Source organism: Monodon monoceros, unplaced genomic scaffold (assembly GCF_005190385.1).
Source record: "Monodon monoceros isolate NGI ecotype Baffin Bay Population unplaced genomic scaffold, NGI_Narwhal_1 Super_Scaffold_20, whole genome shotgun sequence".
NCBI classification, from domain to species: Eukaryota; Metazoa; Chordata; class Mammalia; order Artiodactyla; family Monodontidae; genus Monodon; species Monodon monoceros.
In genome coordinates, this window is record NW_021703777.1 from 107,646,340 (window position 1) to 107,666,827 (window position 20,488).

The 20,488-nt window shown below is 41.5% G+C and overlaps 1 protein-coding gene across 4 annotated transcripts in view; it reads right to left on the reverse strand.

Annotated features, from left to right (window-relative positions):
• The window catches only part of ELOVL6 (ELOVL fatty acid elongase 6), a 134,937-nt gene extending 115,150 nt beyond the window's left edge, over positions 1–19,787 (reverse strand). Inside the window, exons 1-2 of one of the 4 annotated variants that reach the window (XM_029234890.1) lie at positions 19,198–19,362; positions 18,923–19,043 (exon numbers count right to left, since the gene is read on the reverse strand). In XM_029234890.1, the coding sequence (XP_029090723.1) occupies positions 18,923–19,011 (89 nt within the window). In that variant the 5' untranslated portion in view covers positions 19,012–19,043; positions 19,198–19,362. Of the gene's footprint in view, positions 1–18,742; positions 19,044–19,197; positions 19,363–19,713 lie in introns of those variants that run through there. The other 3 variants (XM_029234892.1, XM_029234891.1, XM_029234893.1) reach the window with 3 other exon arrangements.
• Positions 19,788–20,488: the final 701 nt, after the last annotated feature.

The following is a 20,488-nucleotide window of genomic DNA, read 5'->3' on the forward strand; positions in this document are numbered from 1 at the left end:
AAATCCACAGGTATAGAATATATTTAAAGCACAGGAAACTGCCATGTAATATACTATGATCTTTACCTGTATTTTTACTCTCACCCTAGAGTTGCTACATCTAAGTATCTAAATCAATCCCAAGAAATTAATGCAGTGAATGAACATAATTATTTCTACAGAGTGCAATTAACTCCTAGGACACTTGTTGTCTATTAACCAAACATTCCTATCTCTTCTTCATACTTTCTAATGTGATCTTACGGACTGTATAATCTAGGAATGTGTAAATTCAACATATTTTATAATTTCTGCTCACACTATAAGTAAAATTTATAATTAAGAAACTAAAAAGACAAACAGAATCATTGTTGGGCTCACAACATGATTTGGGACATAAAAGTATATAATGTTCTTGTCCATAAAACGGGGATGAAAATTCCTAGCTCACAGTGTTGCGTTGAGGGGACCATGAGACAATGTGAACGTACTGGGTAAAGTGTTCAATATTGACACATTAACATCAATGATAATAACATACCTAAAACTTATATAGCACATAGCGTTAGTGAATACTTCACACACAATTCATTTAATCAAGGCAACAACTCTATCAGGTCAGTATTATTTTCCACATTTTACAGATAAGGAAACTAAGGTTTAAAAAAAGATATGTTGGGCTTCCCTGGTGGCGCAGTGGTTGGGAGTCCACCTTCCGATGCATGGGACGCGGGTTTGTGCCCAGGTCTGGGAGGATCCCGCATGCCGCGGAGCAGCTGGGCCCGTGAGCCATGGCTGCTGAGCCTGCGCGTCCGAAGCCTATGGTCCGCAACGGGAGAGGCCGCAGCGGTGAGAGGCCCGTGTACCGCAAAAAAAAAAAAAAAAAGATATGTAACCTCCCCATGGTTACAGACCTAGTAAGTGACTGAACTGAACAAGGATTCAAACCTAGGCAGAATGTGGCCCTAGTGTCACTATATCATCCCTCGGTATGATATTACTAGCACGTGTTATGCGATCCAACAGAGACAATAATGGCTACTTATTCCAAAGTAGTGCCATGCTTTGGAAGGTTAGGTAAGATCTGCATTGAGTTTATGTACCGAGTTACTGAAGACGAATGATACATTCTGACATCAGTGATCCCAGCACATTGTCAATGTTGGGTCAAGTTTTAGTACTCTCATATCATGCAATGTGTAGAACAGTTCTTAATCATTTCTTGGGACTTTGGGAATTATTCCTCCACTGCCATTAGAAGGTTAGTATTTCCAGCTCTATCATCCTTAGAGACTAAGGAGTAATTCACACAATAGTTTGTGTTTAACATCAGCATGAGTAAGTCAATGTTTCCACTTTTTAATAAGACCATTCTGTCTGTGAGGAGTCATGTAAAAAGTACCAAAATGAATTTTATTTCAGACTTAAATCTTTTCTGTCTTCTTAGAGTGTATGTTCTTGTACTACTAGCACAGTGGAGGGTAAGCTAGCCAACCCAATTCTTTCCCTTGCTAACAGGAAACTTAATCTGATATCGTTTGGAGGGCAATGCACACAGCCCTGAAAGACAGGGTATAAGCATCTCAAGGCAATCGGTCTCTTTGTCAGCAGTCTAAGGGTTAGAAAAGCAATTCCACTCCTCTTTGTCAGTGAATGGTCCAAAAGTGAGGCATGTGACCCAGGCCTGACCGATGAGATGAACTTACAGCAGTAACAGAAGTAAATCCTTTTATAAACATATCAAGAGCAAGTTGGCTTGGAGGTATCTTCTTGACAAAGAAGAGAACTAAAAGGAGGCTTCTTTGCTGCTGTCCCTTCCCTTCTGCTTGGGAAGTTGCGGTGAGGATAGATGTTTGGTGAAATGGCAGCCATCTTGGAACCACCAAGAAAATACTGCTGATACATTAAGGATGGCAAGACAAAAACTCAGATAGAACTTGGAACATTGATGACATTATTAAACCACTGAATGACTACAGAGGCTTCCAATCAGATTTACTCTTATATGAAATAGTTAAATGTTTTATGTTTTAAGCCACAGTTAATTATAATCTGTTACTTGCAGTTAAAAGCATTTTAACATAGTTCCTTGATTGGCGGGTTTGTTCTGCACAGCAAACTGATGAGTTATTACCCAAAGAAGACATAATCCATGAAGAAAATAATCTGAAATTTATTGCACTTTTATTCTACTGGTCAAACTTAAAACCATTTTAATGCTGTTATTCAGTGTATTCTTTTGCTCTTTTAAAGCTGCTAGTTTTCTTTTTCCTTCTAAGAATGATAGAAAATATGTTGATTGAAAAGAATGACATGTGTCTCCTCAAGTTTTCCAATGTCAGCTAGAACATTACATTAAAGAAACATAGTTCTGCTTACAATTTGGTGAAGGAAGTATTTAAGAACAGGGAAAAATGTTCCATTCCATATTAAGAAAAAAAGTCAGGTTACAGAAAAATATGGTATGAACTCTATGAAAATATTTTTGTTAAAAACAGAGAGATGGAGAGATGGAAAGAAAGATGTTTAAAAAGATTTACACCAAAATGTTAATGTTTATCTCAGGGTAACATTTGCTTTCTTATTTTTGCTTATTTGTGTTTCCTAAATTTTCTACAATATGTAACTTAAAGTTACTTGCACCGGGCCTATCCACTGAATGAAGAAACTACAACTGATAGGAGTTTATTCCTTTAAAAAATGTTTCTGTGACAGTACACATCTTTGCTTTATCAAGATGAATCCTAATGCTTCTCTACATAAGAAAAGTCTTAAGAAAAAAGTAAAGATTTTATGTATATCTCTTAATTCTAGGCCTCCAGGTGCATACAATTTGATGAAAAACAATACATACATAAATTTCAGAAACTAGGGTGGAAATATTAAATATTTAAACTCAGCTGAACTCACAAGAAAACAAGAGTATTGCTTTTCATTTTCACATGAAAAAAACAATTTAAGCCAACTACTGAAGACAACTGGCAAGCTACTGATGGTCTGGCCCAAGATCAATGAAAACACAATTTATAGCAATACTTCGGAAAACTACTACATTCCAAATGTCCTAGACTTTGCATATAAACAAGACATTTGGAGCTGTTATATTGTAACTACCTTAGGAAAACAGTTTAAATCTATTAGAGCATATCCAGATAGGACAGACTATAAACATAAAAGAGACTACGTATTCTTCCCACTAAGTAAAATTTAATCCTGAAAGGGGTATCCAATTGCACCAATTTTTGTTAGAATCTGTATTCCACTGTGAGAAAGTAGGACAAGCATAATTCACCAGCGTCGCTGGACTATACCCTGGTCCCTTCAGCGTCGCTGGGACAAAAAGAGCCTCTGGACACCAAATACTTTTGGGGGAAGAAACAATCTCCACAGAAAGTTTAGTCTGATGATGCAATAGATCTCTGAGGCCGAACTTTTTGTTCCTTAGCCACGATTAATTCTCTTATAATGGTAGAGTTTTGTTTTTGTTTTTGTTTATTCTATGTAGTTTTCCATTGTGAGTGTGTTATTCTCTCTATATAATAATGCAAGTTCTAAAAACCAGCTGTTTTGCCTTAATTATCCACATAAAATACCCCCAATCCAAGCCTACACAGCAGTTACAGGATGTTGAGGAGGGACTGGCATCAACATTTGCCCAATTTTTTAAAAAGCCCAATAATTAATACTTATTTTTAAAATTATTATAATATTCATATATGGCATTGAAATGGAAGCCTATTTTCAAAATAAAGTATAAATACATATCAAGCATTTAAAGTATGTGAAAATTTGCTTGAATGTTTAAAAATTTATCAAAAGTTTATAATGTGAAAATTCCTGCTTTAATGTTTTAAAATGTCAGATACAATCATATAGCCCTCACTCTCTACCAGTCAGAAATGTATATATATATTTAGAGATTGTGCTAGTCAGAATGTTTCATACTTGGTGAATTGTAATTTTGGTATTAGGCTCATAAATGTGTTGTTCTAGAATATGAAACAATGTATAATTTCTTATACTTTATTTTAGGGTAGTTTTCAAATTTAAAAAAAATAAATTTCTGTAATAGGAAAAAAACTTCCCTTAAAAAAGTTACCTGAAAAGAGATAAATGTACCTTTTTTCTAATGTTACAGAAGAAAGTCATAAACATTTAGCAGATTAAATTTACTTCAAGAAATATTATTTTTGAGGAAATAGTATTTTTAACACTCTTTTAGAAAAATTGAGTCTAATATACCTAATATTTTCCTTATATTTACTATTTTTTTTTTGCTCCTTTAGGATATTTCTAACCTTCTGCTTATTTTCTTGCATCCAGAAAGAATACTTATTTAAGTTGTCCGGAGCATAAGGGCAGAACTTTTTCTAAATTTATAGGAAGGTTAAAACCAAAAGATCATCATTAAATCAATTACAGAGATTTTAAAAAACTATATCTCATGTGATTTGGACCCATTCTCCTCCACCCTCCCTTTCCCGGCTCCTGTGCCCTTTTGTTTGCTGGCTGAGACAATGCTTCCTAGACACAGCTAACTGTAAAAACAAAATACTACTTCTCATGTTCTCACACTGCAATCAATCCCTTGTCTCTCTCTTCTCTCTAATAGCAAGTCCAGAAGAAGCAAGAGTTCAAAGCAATGCCCAGAACTGATAAGATCTCTGCAAAGCAGTCCTGTGGAAAAGCTCTGTCACTGGGGTCCCAACAAGATCCCTGGGACTTCCTACCAGACTAGACACACCAGGTTCTCTGGCTCCACAAGGCCTGGCTTCTGGACTAGACTGGCCCTTTATTGCAGAGAGTAACAAATTCCTTCCAGCTCCTCTAAATCAGGCATTCGATGCCTTGATCTCCCAGGCATTCAGCAGTGCTGGAGTATTTGTTAATGATGTATCCCAGGTACATATGCAGCATCTGTTTCCAGGTGCCACGAGGTCCCTGAGCTGATTACCCGATTCATTTTTTGCTCTCTAGAGACAGGTTTATGTTTAATCTTTTATTGCTATTAGATTAGATGACTATTGTCCCTGGGGAACCTTTGCCATATTAGATACATTCCTGAAACCCAGACATAAAAGTTGTCATGTTCAAGTGAATGTCTGTTATCACCCTTCCTTAAAGAAGCAGGAACTTTTCCTACTAAAAAAATAATCAAACTGTATAATTTAGAAATGGAGAAAGGGAAGTTTTTGTGACATCAACAGTATGACTAATCTCTACCTTAATCTGAGAAAGTGTATTCATTTGAAATAAGAATGTGCAGTTCCCTGTTCTCACAAAATGCCTTTGTGTTTAACTATGTTGCTTAATGTTTATTAAGATGTGCATTGGTGTTTTACAAAAATGCTTATTACCTTGTATCAGATAATACACCATTATAAAATGAAGCTGATCTTTTACTATGAAGATAGTAAGTACACTATAGTTAATGCAAAAAATGAAAAAATATGACCATATGCAAAATCCCACCACCTATACATACCCAGAATGTTATACAAAAAAGATTATGGAAAACTGGAAGAGCAATAAGAGAAATAACAACCATCATTTTATACAACTACTTTTTACCATTTTGGTACCAACATTATTTTCTTCCTGACTTTTTTTTCCTTGTGCATACAATCCCACCTTCCCCCCAACTTTAGGCAAACTTTTGACTTCTTTCTGATTGGAGTGGCTGGTTTGGCTGCCTAGAAAAGGACTAATAATCCCCAACAATTAAAATGGATTCACTAAAAATTAGTCATGCTAAATGAATATCTTTCCTCTTAAAAAGAAAATTAGATGAAAAAAAGAAGTCTTTTTATTATTGTTTCCAGAAGGCACTAGACAGTCTCCCATAATTCACTTAAGGACCATATAAAGAGGTACTGGATAATAAAGCAGATACACATCCGAGAGTAAATAAACAGCCTTGTGTATTCATTCATATCTGCATGCATCTAGTCAACACACAGCGAGGGCAACTATAGCCAAATTCTGTGATAGGCACTGGTTTCAAACATACAAGCGAGAATACTAATCTATTTATGAGCCAAGTGCCAGCAAACCACAGAGAAAGGACAACCGATTTTGGTGGGCGGGGAAGAGAAAGGTTTTGTATTTGAATAGGCCTGGGAGGAGGGCTATTTCAATAGGTAACACTAGGAAGATAATCTGGAGCTGGGATTTTGAATGGCTTTTCAAATTAGTCAAAAGAATTCAGATTTGTCCTATAGACAAGAGGAAACCACTGAAGGTTTTTACCACGGGAGGGACACGAAGGGATCTGTGACTTAAGAGAATGCTGAACGCAGGGCAGGAGTTGGAGGTTGGAAAGTGAGCGAGGAGACAAAAAGTAGTGCGGGGGGCCTGAAGGAGGCCAGTGGCAATGGAAATGAACCGAGAGAAAGGAAACTGAGGGCCAGATCACAAAGGACTTGGTTGTGAATTAGAGGGAAGGAGGGAGAGAAGGAGGGAGAGAAGGGTGCTGGGCAGAGTGACGGCCTGGTCCCATGTAGCTAGCTGATAAAGGAGGTGGAACAGGCTAGAAGAGGGAGAGGTGTCCAGTTTGTGAAATCAATGATCTGAGAAGACAGACGCAAAGAATGTGAGATGGAATCAGCACCACCACAGCGGCGCTCCTCGTTAAGGCAAGAATCAGCTGGGAAGATCGGCCCAAATTCCTGGTTAAGGATCGAGGACACGGAGCGTGGTTCTCAAACGTTTTTCTGCCTCAAACTACCCTCTTGTCAGTAGGAAACGAACCCAGTCATTACAAAGAACTGGAGAAGAACCAAGTACCAACCAAAGCGGTATAATCACAAACAATATCAGCCATCACAAAATACAGGCTCCAAAAAAGTATTTCTGCAAATATGAATGCAGTAAATGAAACCAACTACAACTCAAGACAACCCTACTGGTTCAGGGCTAACAGAGTCCTTTAAAATCTCCAGAATATCCCGTACAATAGGAGCTTTGTATTGTTCCAAAGCACCATGTTGTGGACTTTTTAGCAGAATACTAAATTAGGACTCCCCCCTCCCTCACTGTACTTTCCAATACAGACTTGCTCATTTTAACGTAGAAGTGTCAAATTTTAGTAAGCTTTCATACATTTCTCAGGAGTTTCCTAGTAGGTAATATTTAATTATTCAAAAGTATAGGAGCTCTAATTTTTTATTTTTCAGAAATATCCATGTGGATTACCAGTGAACTGAAGATGACATTCTAAAAAATAAAGCCTAGAGTGGAGATAGTAGTCATTTTCAAATGCATACAAGACACTCATACAGAAGTGAGAACAAATTACAGCTAGAGTCAGGACTAAGTACTAATGGACGACCCATGGAGGGTCATAACTTTCAGGTCAATACGTAGAACAGTCTTCAGTAATCAGAGACACCCCAAGTAGAATGAGCTTCTACTTCTTCAGCTTCTTGAGGAAGTCCTCAGGTTCTGACAGTGGATAACCAAGTCAAGAATAAGGAATTGCTTTGCCCAGTTAGGAGCCCAGTCCTAATGGCCACAACACACACAGAAATGCTATCAGCTATGACCTTCTCCGCAGTCAAGAAAAGATAGTTTAAGACACTTGACAGGGCTTCCCTGGTGGCGCAGTGGTTGAGAGTCCGTCTGCCGATGAAGGGGACACGGGTTCGTACCCCGGTCCGGGAAGATCCCACATACAGCGGAGCGGCTGGGCCCGTGAGCCATGGCCGCTGAGCCTGCGCGTCCGGAGCCTGTGCTCCACAACGGGAGAGGCCAACAGTGAGAGGCCCCGTACCACAAAAAAAAAAAAAAAAAGACACTTGACAGCCTACCCGTGTCTCTCCTTCTCACCCCAAAAGCAAAGTAAAAATGAACAATGATGTGGGGCAGAATGATAATCTTTTTCTTTTTTTCCTGCTTACTACCTTCTGAACGTTGAGATATTCTCAGTTCAGAACAACCAGAAACAATGTAGGATGAGTACAGCCGAGTCTTTTAAATGTATCGAGGTGGAATGCAGTCTGCTTTTTGGAGCTACCAATGAATGAAACCATGGATAAAAATGTTATGTCATTTGTTTCAGATTTGTTGTGCATTACTCAACAAAGAGATAAACCTATCTTAGCAAGTCATGAAATATTTATTGAAACTAGCCAATCCTCAACTTATTTACTCTATCTCTATTAAAAACTTACTTTACTTCAACTCACAAAGAAAAACAATTAAATGTGTGAGGCAGTACATAGTTTTTCAAACATCTTTTAGGTGGATGTCAGCAAAAAAGTTTGGAGAACACTTCTTGAACCCAGAAAATTCCATTAAACCACCTATTTTTTCTGATTAAGGATCACAGTGTTCCTTGACCTCTTAATCTTCTCTTATTTTATAGTCAGTACCAAGTGCTGCACTCCTTAGTGGGGACATTTTCCACAAGGACGTAAGTTTCTACCTCCAAGATTTCCTACCTACCAGACAATAAAAGAAAGCAAACATAACTGCTCTGACAGACGAATACTTCAGCAAAAAAGAAAAAAACAAAAAACAAAAAAACAAATCTGCTTGATTTCCTGGACCATTGGATTATTCTCCAAGTCAAAACTGCTAGTGTTAAAACCACAAATTCCAAGTATCTACAACACTAGGTCTTAAAGGGGAATCACTCTACAGTTGATAGGGGCCCGGTGGGTCAGGCCACATATGAGTTAAGCATTATTCATAATAGGTTAGTTATAAAACACCTCTAATAGCACAGCAAACTTTACCTGTGCTCCCATCACAAAGAGGGGGTTGCGAGCTGCCCACTGCAGTGCCACCTCCAGGCCTAGGACAGCTGTTGGTTTGTATCCCCAGGAGTACCCAGGTAAGATTTGAAACTGGCCCCCTTACACTGGAAGCCAGGAAGAGACCAAAGAAAAAGGCAGCCACTCCAGATTGGTAGGTGGCAGGTAACAGGCAAGGGGACTTACTAATGAAGCTTGTCTTGGGTGGCTGCAAGACAAGTAAAGTAAATCTTTGCACCCTCCCGCCAGAACTAAGAGTTTATATGCTGTCCTTAAGGAGGTTTAGCCCTGCATACCACCCAGATGGTCTCAACAACACATTATCCTCTCAAGGCTGCATCACTGAAATGGCTCTGGCTGTGGCAATGGTGGGCAAAACTTATATTCCAAGGGCAGGGGAGGGGGGTGAAGAGCCTGAATCGCCCAGGTCTGGCTTTCCGGTCAACTGGGAGCCAACGTCCTCTTGATGACCTCCTCCAACCATGTCCAGAGGACTATTTCTAATAGCAAAATATTAGGAACTTAACATGTTCAACCTGACGTGTAAGGGAGTGGTTATCTAAATTAAGACCACACAATACAATAGTAAGTAGCCACTGAAAATTATACTTACGGAGAGGTTTTAGTGACATGAAAAACATTTATAATGTAAAGAGGAAACAAAGCAACATATAAAGTTGTAATGAGGCAGTAGGTGAATGAAAGTGCCCAGTGTAGTCCCTGGCACATAATAGAGAACTCAATCTGTCGTTGACATCCACTGAATGATCTAAAGTATATAAAAATCTTGGAAATAAAGCTGAAGGAAATGTGGCAAAATAACAGTGGTTGCCTCTGGATAAGAATTAAAGGTGGGTTTTTTCCTGCATATTTTTTTAATGTTTTCATTTCTTTTTTTCTATAGTATTTACTTTAAAATCAGGAAAAGGATTTAAAAGTAATAAAACAAAACAATGTTCTCTTTAATTCTTCACACTGACCTTTAAGAATAAGGACATCTCCAACCCATATGCGTGTGTGTGTGAGTGGGGTAATATATATATATATATATATATATTTATTTAATTTTATTTATTTATTTATGTATTTCCCCCTGTCAACAGGTGTTGGCTATTTACCAGTAGCTACTAAAACCTGCCTGAAGGAAAGCCTGGCTACAGGCAGTGCCAGGTGGAAACAGAAGCTCCTAGGGTTTAGAACCAAGCTGAGTGGACAGTGCTCATAGCACGGAGCAGACAAAGTAGGCTTCATAAGACATGTTCCAAACCTGTATGTCATGGTTTGTTTGAGATAAAATTGGAATATTTTATGATAGAAGCATTATTAAAGGTGACATGGCTTTCTACAATTGTAAAAGTATTGATGGTAATACTTATAATAATTCTTAATGATTAAAGTATTTATATCTGCATAGCACAATGCTCATTATAACATTAATAGTGCTTTTTGTAGTTTTTCTAGCCTTTAGTGTTCAGGATCCACTTAGCGAGAAACAGAACATAGACACTGTGAGATACCAGACTAAAACCACAGGTACCTTCCATGTTTACAGTACTGCCAAGTTTCCAAGGGCATTATTTTATTGACTGAATATTTATTCTCATACGAATAGGGGGATGATAGGGGCCTGGGTGACCAAGCCTTAGTCAAGGCTGGAGCCCATTTCTCCTTTTTTTGTCCCTACATACAAATTCCAACTTGTTTAACCATATACTGTGCCTCATCTCCTATTGTGTAAAATCAAAAAGATAATACATCAAAGGGTGGTTGGGAGGATTTAACCATTAACATATATAAAACACTTTAAAAGAATGTCTGCAATCAGTAAACAACTATGTATCAACTATTAGTATCATTACTCCAGAATGAAGAAAATCCACCTTCCTTTCTAAGATCTTGAAATTAAATCTATGTCAAGAAGTCATAAAATTGAGAGAAAACTGCAAACTTGATATTTAGAATAACTTTTTATTGACCTTCATACCCTCTTATTGTAATGATAACCACTGCTAGACCAGCTTTTAAATGCTTAAGGCACCCTTAGACTTCAAGAGAAGTCTCACACATTAAAAACAAAAGCTTCAGGATTAAACCTTTTCATCAGGGTTTCCCCCCCCCCCCCCCATTGAGCCTCCTGAAACAAGATCATGAAATTCTCAACTTCAAAGAGTTCAATTCCACTGAACCCACCTCACCTGAAAAAGTCAATTACCCCAGTTGGAGCGGGTCTAGCATCTTAAAAACTTTTACATTGTATTAACACCACCTTTATAAATAGAAGGAGACAGGCAATTGGGCCTACAAGACAGGAAAACTTGAGGGTTTCACCCACTATTACCCATACTGAAGATTTTTTAAAAATTATTAATAATTGGGGTAAATCCAAGTACTAAATGTTCAAATTTTGCAGTTTTAAGACACTTACTAAAATAGTATTATTTAACTAGTTAAAAAAATTGACAAAATAGTCAAATTAGGCTGTAGTTTTAGAAAAGTACATTTGGCTCCGGAAGAGGCTTTTTTTTTCTTTTGGCCACACTGTGCGTCTTGTGGGATCTTAGTTCCCCAACCAGGGACTGAACCCAGGCCCACGGCAGTGAAAGTGCCGAGTCCTAAACACTGGACCACCAAGGAATTCCAAGTAAGATGCTTTTCTAATAGCAGGAAACACACACAAAATGGTCTTTAACAGGGTATCAGTTTTCATTTTTCAAAAAAGTCACTTTAACATGTTTATGTATATACACATGTTTGTGTGTACATATATAAACATAAACTTTTCTAAGCAAATGTCTATTCTCTCCTAACAAAGATAAATGATAAACATGCATTTCATTCATCTTGTCAGTCTTCTTCAAAGAATGATCTTTTGTACTGCCCATTAAGCGTTAACAATCAATTCAAAAATTCAGCCTCGGGACTTCCCTGGTGGTGCAGTGGTTAAGAATCTACCTGTCAATGCAGGGGACAAGAATCTACCTGTCAATGCAGGGGACAAGAATCTACCTGTCAATGCAGGGGACAGGGTTCGATCCCTGGTCCAGGAAGATCCCACATGCCGCAGAGCAACTAAGCCCATGTGCCACAACTACTGAGCCTGCGCTCTAGAGCCCGTGCGCGCCACAACTACTGAAGCCCACGTGCCTAGAGCCCATGCTCTGCAACAACAGAAGCCACCACAATGAGAAGCCCGTGCACTGCAGTGAAGAGTAGCTCCCGCTGGCCGCAACTAGAGAAAGTCTGTGCGCAGCAACGAAGACCCAACGCAGCCAAAAATATAAATAAATATATTTTTAAAAAATTGAGCCCCAGAATTCAAAGGATCATTAAAAAAACAAAACAAAACAAAAAAGTCCCAGGATGGGTGTTAAAAAAATTAAGGGCTGAGGGACTTCCCTGGTGGCACAGTGGTTAGGAATCCGCCTGCCAGTGCAGGGGACATGGGTTCGATCCCTGGTCCTGGAAGATACCACATGCTACAGAGCAACTAAGCTCGTGCACTACAACTACTGAGCCTGTGCTGCAGAGCCCACGCGCCACAACTACTGAAGCTGGTGCGCTCTAGGGCCTGTGCTCCGCAACAAGAGAAGCCACCGCAATGAGAAGCCCGCGCACCGCAACGAAGAGTAGCCCCCGCTTGCCCCAACTACAGAAAGCCCACGCACAGCAACGAAGACACCACACAGCCAAAAATAAATTAACTAATTTAAAAAATAAAATAAAGGGTTGAGCTAAAACATCTGAAATTTATCTTTAAGAAAACAAAGTTATATAATATATATACATATATATACTATATTATATATACATTATACTTTAAAATATGTGATCACAGGTTTGGTTAAAAACAGTAGGGGTCCCCCTGCCCAAAATACATTATATCAATGATATTTTCCTTATCATATTACAATTAGAAACCCAAAAAAAGCTTTAGAAAGAAAAAAACTAAAATATGAAATCCCAAAGAGAATTAACTCATTAGAAAACTGTATGAGTATCTGTCCAGCAAAACTGCTTCTAATCAGCATGTCTAATTATTTATCTCAGCAAAGATAAGTGTAAATCTTTTTCATTTGTACATTATTTTGGGCAGACAGGCTTAAAGTTAAATTTTAGAAAGTTCATAGTGGGTGAATGACTAAACAAAAGGGTTCCTAAAAATACCTGTCGTTCCAATATACTAAGAAAAATAACCTTGAAACTAAAAATCGTGAGTTCTCAGTACAGAAATGAATCATGATAAAATTATAAGCTTGAACTTAGATGACTTAACAGGATCTGTGCTTTGGGATGATTTTTGCTCAATGAACTTAAAATTACAAATCCATTCTAGACTCTAGGGCAATCTTTTTTTAAAAAAGGATTAATCTACCTCTAAAATAAAATTATTCTAAGTCAAATGTAATTAAGGATGCTGTTGTTTTAAAATTCTCTGAGTAACTATGCCAACTTTACGCATCTGTACCTGCCTGTATACACACACAATCAGAATACAAATAAAGGAATGAAGTTATGAGCTTTCAATAAAGCCTTGTTATATTTTCAATAAATCTTTATTTTCAATAAAGCTTTCAATAAAGCCATGTTATAGTTTCATTCAGATTTCCTTAGGTTATCAATAGGAATAATATCTGTGGTATAGGTAACTTTCCTAAGGTAAACTTTCCCAGATAAATGCCTGTGCTCTTCTAACAAAGATAAATGGAAAGTAAGTGGAGCAGACAGATTTGAAGCTAAGAATAAAGGTACAGAGCAAAGGCAAATTGTGTGGACTGTTGTCTGATTCCTGTGAATAAAGCCAGCTCAGCTCACCTGTATCCAGACATGAAAAATTAAGCGAATCATGGCAACAATTTTTGGATAACTCATCTCAGGAAATATTGGACCTGAAATATCCAATCATTGAACCAAAGATGAATTCTTGATTTGCTGTACTCCTTCATTTTATTTTGTTGGCTTAAGACAGGCTAGACGGTTATTTTATGCTCTCCTTAGTATTTTTAAGTCTCCATCCCTCTCAAAACTTTCCCGCTGACTAGACAGATTCTCCCTAGAAGGAAATACGCAGAACAACTCTTAGATCTGGAGTGGACTGACTTTGGAGTTAAATTCCAATGTGATCCTGACACTTTTAGTATTATCATCTAACATTAAAAGCACCAAGGAGCCTTCTTTAGACCACAAAATTTAACTTCCAATTTAACAGAAGGCCTACGTAAACATTTTACCACCATACGCATAATATTTATTACTAATGCAAATATAGAGATGGATAATCATAAAATAATTTTGCATTATCCCTGGAAATCCTAAAAAAAATCAAAGACTGCGTGAATATACATCCTTTTTTTAAAGCTACATAAAAGTTCAGATTAAAGTTCCTTCACAACATTCCATTATTTTCTAGGATCATAACAGATTCCAATTTTCCTCTGTATACTTTTTCTCATTCTTAACCTAGTACATATTAGGCAACATCTCAGTGCTTTCTAAAGTTTATTGAATGAAATGTTAAGCTCCTCACACTTAGGATTTTCAGTCTTAAGGCTAATATGAACTGTGATTCTCCAAAATAAGTGGCAAGCAACACACTGTGTACAATGTGGACACAGTAGTTTCCTAGACAGCTGACCAAATTTGTATTTGCTGTAGTGTCATTGATTAAATAAGACACCGTGGCCTTTTCTGACTCATGACCACAGATTGTACTGTTTTCCAGCCACTTTTCTTACAAAAGCATACAACAGGTCACAAGGAGGATTTTAAAGATCAATGCAAAGCAACTGTCACTACAGGAAGAACAACAGCCTGCATTCTAAAGTTTGATAGACATTACGATGCTATATTTTGAGTAAAAATCTAACACAGGCTTATAATACTTTTATGTTTTTTCATACTGAAATTGTACGTTACTTCCCAAACCTCACATATAAGAACATAAAGATGTACAATTCCTTTTACTGATAGTGTTTATTATTTTTCCTTAGTAAAATCCAATTTGTGGATAAAGTTTCCTTAGCCAGACAGTATTTATGTCTAAAAATTCCTACACTATCTTATAGACCCCAAATACAGAACTCAAAATATAAAAACAATAAAACCCTTATAACCATTACCACGGGTGGAGGGAGAGGAGAAAGTCGGAAAAATATACAAAGCTGGATGTGGAGGATGCCAGAGGGGAGCGGGGGAGGGTTTTGTGAGGTTCTAGACAAGCCCTGTGATGACGTCACCTCACATACATAATGTTACAGCAGTCAGCACAGGCCTCCTGCTTTCCTATTGGTGGACACCGTGTCAGCCGACATCAGAAGATAATCATCATTGGCCAGACAATTACAACTGGAGCAACTAGCATCTAGGGCTGCTAGCACAGGCCTGACAGGCTGCTGAAAGAGAAGGCAGAGCCCAGCTGCCCTTCTCACTCAATGAATTTTATGTCACCTTACCAATCACTAGGCGGTTTTGCTCTCTTGATGGCAGCCCTTATAAATTAAGTCAGATATTATTCGTGAAAATAACAGGTAAAGGCCAGACATCTCATAAAAGAACAAAATGCCTCTATTTTCAATGCCATAAAATCACAAGGGCTTTTCTGTGTAAAATCAGAAGTCAAAAATGCTGTTGAGCTAAAAGCAGGCATTTTCCTCTACCTCATGCAAAACACTTTCATTTACCAGATAATATTAACTTGACATATAGTTTCAAGATGTGGCTCAGGATGATTCTCCAAGGTATAATATTTACTACTTTGCATTTCCATAGCTTTTCTAATCTATTACATGTGAAACCACCTGCTAGAAGAGTAAAACAGTCTGTAGTATTTATCCTGTGTCTAGAACAATGAATACAGGGTTAATCATTGTTTAAGCAGCAATTAACTTGATAAACTTCCCTCAGTTGAACCCTTTAGTTTATAAAAACACCACTCCAAAAATGGGTCCCATTACACTAATATGTAATAAGGTAATGAATATGGATTATAAGTTTAATAAAGGCCTTCAAACAATATTCAAAAGGTAGTTCAGGCATACTGACAAAACGGCACTCCTGGCCTTCCTCACAATTCTTCTAAAGACAGTAAGTGTAACTTATTTCTGAGAGATAAGTTATAATTCTCTAAATTGAGTTTTGATGTAGCCTCTAAATTGAGGCTATGTCTAAGGGATTTTTAAGGACCACTGAAAGTGTCTTGTCAAAAAATAGAGTAGAAACTTCACAACATTGTGTTTTTCCTCCAGAAGCTATTCAAGCCATTTTTAGTTAACGAGTCTGGGAAAGGTAAGACCTTGTGCTTCCTAAACTTCCCCTGCCCCCAAGAGGGTGTAAGCCTTGGTTATGGAGTTCCTTCTCCTGTTAACAAGGGAAATGAAAAGGAAATCTTCATTTTCTTATATACCTGGTTCAAAACTTTTTGGCTGTTGAGGTTTTGGGGGGAGGCTTATAAAACTGGGACCCAAGGATATTGGGAGAAATGCATACACCCTGGGATAAAAGAAGAAAGCAAGACAATTAAGGTCAAAGAGAGAAGAAGTCAGGAAGGGGAAACCCTAGTGTGTGACTATGACATAGTATTCAAAACGCAAGGGGAGGCCAAGTATGTTACGCTTCGAGTATTAACAGGTAGTGCTGGCAATAAAATGGTCACCCATCATCATTTTAACCCACTAGAGAACCCTTTTCCCCAGCATCTGCCAGGTACAATGTACTCTTCGAGGTGCTCCGCATAATCAAGATTGGAATGAGACAAGAACCAAAGCCCTGAAGAGATGATGGTCTAATAGGAGGCACAGACACACATGCAAATATTTAGGCATATGAAGAAAAGCCAGGAAAGACACTGCCAGATTAAAGGTACAGATAAAGAGCTAGGAGAAAAGTGTGGCAAGAGCCCAACAAGCGAAGATTAATTGGCTCACTTTTGCCATTTTCAGTCCGCAGAGGGCTAGGCCCTGTCTGGTTCAGTGTGTACTTGTTGAGCGAGCGGAGAAAAGAGGCGGGAAATGGTACCTGGAGGTGGAGGAGCCACAGACAGTGGCCTCAGAGAAAAGGCAACAAGTGAATAAGAGACAGTATCCACCGCGGAGGGGCACTGGCCCACAGTGAACACGAGCTGCCGGCGCGAGGGGAGGCCGCCTCCAGAGACGCAGGTTCAACAAGGGTGCAGCAAGCTGGAGACAGGGCGGACGTTAGAAACCACAGAGCGCGCAGGGCCAACGGGGGAGGAAGATGGGCTGAGCTGTGTGGCAAGCGAACGCGACAGACAGCTGCAGAGAAGACCAGAGCCTTCGGCTGGCCCGCCGTGCCGCCCGCCACCCCGGGCCACCGCCCCCGCCCTGCCTTTAGCGCCACCCCGTTCGCGGGAGGAGGAAGTGCCGCTGGAGAAGGTTCCCGTGGTGGCGCCCGAGGGGGCCTGGCCTCCCGGGGCGCCGAGGCCTTAAATGCCTAAACTCCTACTGGATCGAGCCTCCCGGTGCACAGCCGTCTTCCGGACCCACCCTCGGCGCTTTCGACCTCGGCGGCCCAGGGGGCGCCCCGACCCCGCGCCCCGTGTGCTGCCGCACTTCCCGGCTTCCCGAGCGGATCGCGTTCCCCTCCTGGCTTCCGGCAGCGGCCCGCAGCGGCCCTCCGGCCCCCGCGCCCTCGGAAGCCCCCAGCCACGCCGCAGCGAGCGTGAGCGCGCAGGGCCGCGCGCCGGGCCGGTCGCGCCCGCCCCAACAGGCCGGGCCCAGTCGGCACGCACGGCGCAGGGGGCGGGCCCGGCCGGGCTGCAGCCGCAAATGGCCCGCCGCTCCCGGGCGGGCGGGCCGGCCGGGAGGGAGGAGGCGGGAGCGGCGGCCGAACCCCCCGAGGCTAGTCGCGACTCCCGGGGGCCGGAGAAAAAGACGTTGAACCCCCACCACCCGGTTCCGGCGCACGGCACCCCCTATTGCACCGCTCCCCCGCCCCGGCCCACCGGCGCGCCGGCGTCTCTGGTTTCCCATTGATGAGATGGGGGAGGGAAGGCAGGTCTTGAGGGCGCCGGGGCAAGCGCTCGCGCACGCGGCGGGCGGGATCCCTCAGATCCCAGGAGGGAGCCCCCTTGGCCGGACCCTCTCATTCAGCACCTGGGAGGCTGCCAGCCGCTGCCCAGCTTGGGGGTGCGTTGGGCTTGCTCTTTACTGATCGCCAGACCTGGGGTTAAGAGGAGTAAGAGAATGTCTGCCACAGCAGCTCGATCTACAGGGAAGAAGCGAGATGAGCACACACACCCTCACCCTGTTAAATATTGCAAGGTGACACAGGATCGCTTCCCACACAGGGATTTTCAAAAGGACTGGCGGAGGGACACAGTGAACAAGAAAGATGCTTTCCCGGGTTAGAAGTTTGTCTGGGGAAGAGCCCCGAAGGACTCTGCGGACCCGGAGGTTTTTAATCCGTGTCTCAACTCCAGTCAGCAGTTTCCCACTGAATTAGAATTGAGTGTGTCCAAAAGGCGTTTCCGTAAAACAAACTTAATAATGGCGTGGCTCCACTCGCTCGGGTTCATTCATTTTTATTACTGTTTTCATTGTCCCCTCCTCCCCCACTCCCCGCCTCCGTCTCTTTATGAAACCGGAAAGGGATCCGCGTGGGGAAAGGGGTCCAGGAAAGGAGGAATCCGGCCGGGGAGCAGCAAAGAGGAAGACAGTGAAGTAGCAGAGCTACAAGGAGAAAGGAAGGGCAGGAAGGATGGGGAGAGGGCGAGGACCAGAGAGCTGAGGACGGCGGGCCGGAGAGGGTTAAAGGGAGCAGGCGACTGGGTCCTCCCTCCACTGCCTTTCACACTCTGCTTGCGGGAGGCCAAGCAAGAAAACCCAAATCTAGAGGAAAACAAGGAGTAGCACAGGTAGGGACTGTGGCATCTCTCCCGCCTTCCCTGTAGCACAGACATCTACTCTATGTACACATATATGGTCTATGTTATATAATCTATGTTAAAGATGCATGTGTAGCCACGGTTCACCCAGGGGCACCCACAGACTCACGCGCTTCATGCAGCCCCAATGTCTCCTGCACCCGGGAGACCCGGGAACTCAGCGATCCGCTCACTGCTGCTCGCGGTTCCTCGCTCGATTCACGCCCCAGAAAGAGAGTACCGACATTAAGGCACACCGGGAAGACGCGCAGGGCTCCCGGGGACAGTATCACGCGAAAGCATCACCTACCAGTTTTCCTGCATCCACTGGATGGCTTCATTCTCGTTGAACTGCTTTTCGAATTCATATTCTTGTAAAGTCAACACTGACATGTTCATTGGGGCTGATCTTCGGAGTCGCTACGTGTTCTCTACACAAAATAAAATAATCTGTAAAGCGCTTGATTTCGAGTGCTCGCCTGTCTGCTTCCCCCACCCACCCCCCTAGGTCTTCCCCTCGCCGCTCGGTCTCCGGCAATCGGTCTCCCCCAGCCTCTCTCAGCTACGGTCGGGGTTGAGCATTGCCTGTGCCTCTGCTCCCAGCTCCTCGCTCTGGGACTCTCCTCCTCCAGGCGTCCGCATCCACAGTAGGAGGAAACGAATGCCTTGCGGTCTTAGTGCCCGCACGTTTGTCCATCACCCTTTTTACTTGTCTACGGGGAAATCTCCTCCCCCTCGTGCGATCTGACAAATTAACCCTTTGCGAGGGAGACTGAGAGAGAGACCTCTCTAGCCCTGGGGGGCAGTTTTGTTTCTGTGAAGGTGACTAGGGGAGTAGAGGACGGGCTCGGAGAGGGAGGAAGTGGCCTCGAGGTCATTCACAACCCCCCAATCCCGACCTCGTGGGCCGCCTAGCCTGGCTTTTGAATGAAGTTTCCGAGAACCGAGTGCAGCCCCAAGGCGAGCTTGGCGAGTAGGTGATAAATAGTAAAACCTGCCAGCTCTCTCGCAAGAACTCCAGACAAATTTGCGCTGAAATTCCACGTGAAAGGAACGCACTTCCTACCTCTTGGCCCCCGCCGCACCCTCCAGGTCACTCACCTCTGAGCTCTGGCTTTGACTTACTTTAACCTGGGGCCCGGCCCGCTGAGCTCGCCAATCAACTGCTGGCTGGGGATGCTGAGGACGAGGGTGGCGGAAAGTCGAGAGTGACTAGTAGCCAGAAGAGGGAGGGAGGTTAGGTGGAGGGTTTAGGTACGGGAAAGGGTAAAGTTAATGAACTGAGACAAAGCGGGGGAAGGAAGTTAGCAGATGGGAGAACTGGACCAACTGGTCCAATGCAAAAACTATTTGTATGCGTGAGAAATTCGCTTTATTTATTGTACGGTGGTAGATGGAACAGAATCACGTTTGAGGAGAGGGCTAAATGTAATGTTGACCTCCACTGATCCCCCAGTCTCACAGCAGTGTTTTAACCTCTGCTTCCATATACACCCATCTTTCTTTTCTCAGAGGGAAAAGTATTTTTTACTCTGTCCATCCCTCCACTCATTCCTCACAAGTTAGGAAAAATGAAATGAGACATGGAGGCATCTGATAATATAATCTATGCATGTAATTGTAAGCTTAAAACATGATAATAATAAGGAACCTATGCTTTAAAAATTAGGTGGACATTAGGGCCAAGAAGAAAATTCTCTTTCTCTCTCTGTACCTCCCCACCTCCAAGGCAGTCCAAGGAGAGGGTGTTTTCATTTAAAGTCAGGTGCCTGGAACCACTGAAAAGTGGGAACTGCGAGAAACATCTCTGTAAATGAGGAAGGTACAATAAAAAGTTAAAGAGTTTTAAAAATCCAGTACAACTATATATATATAT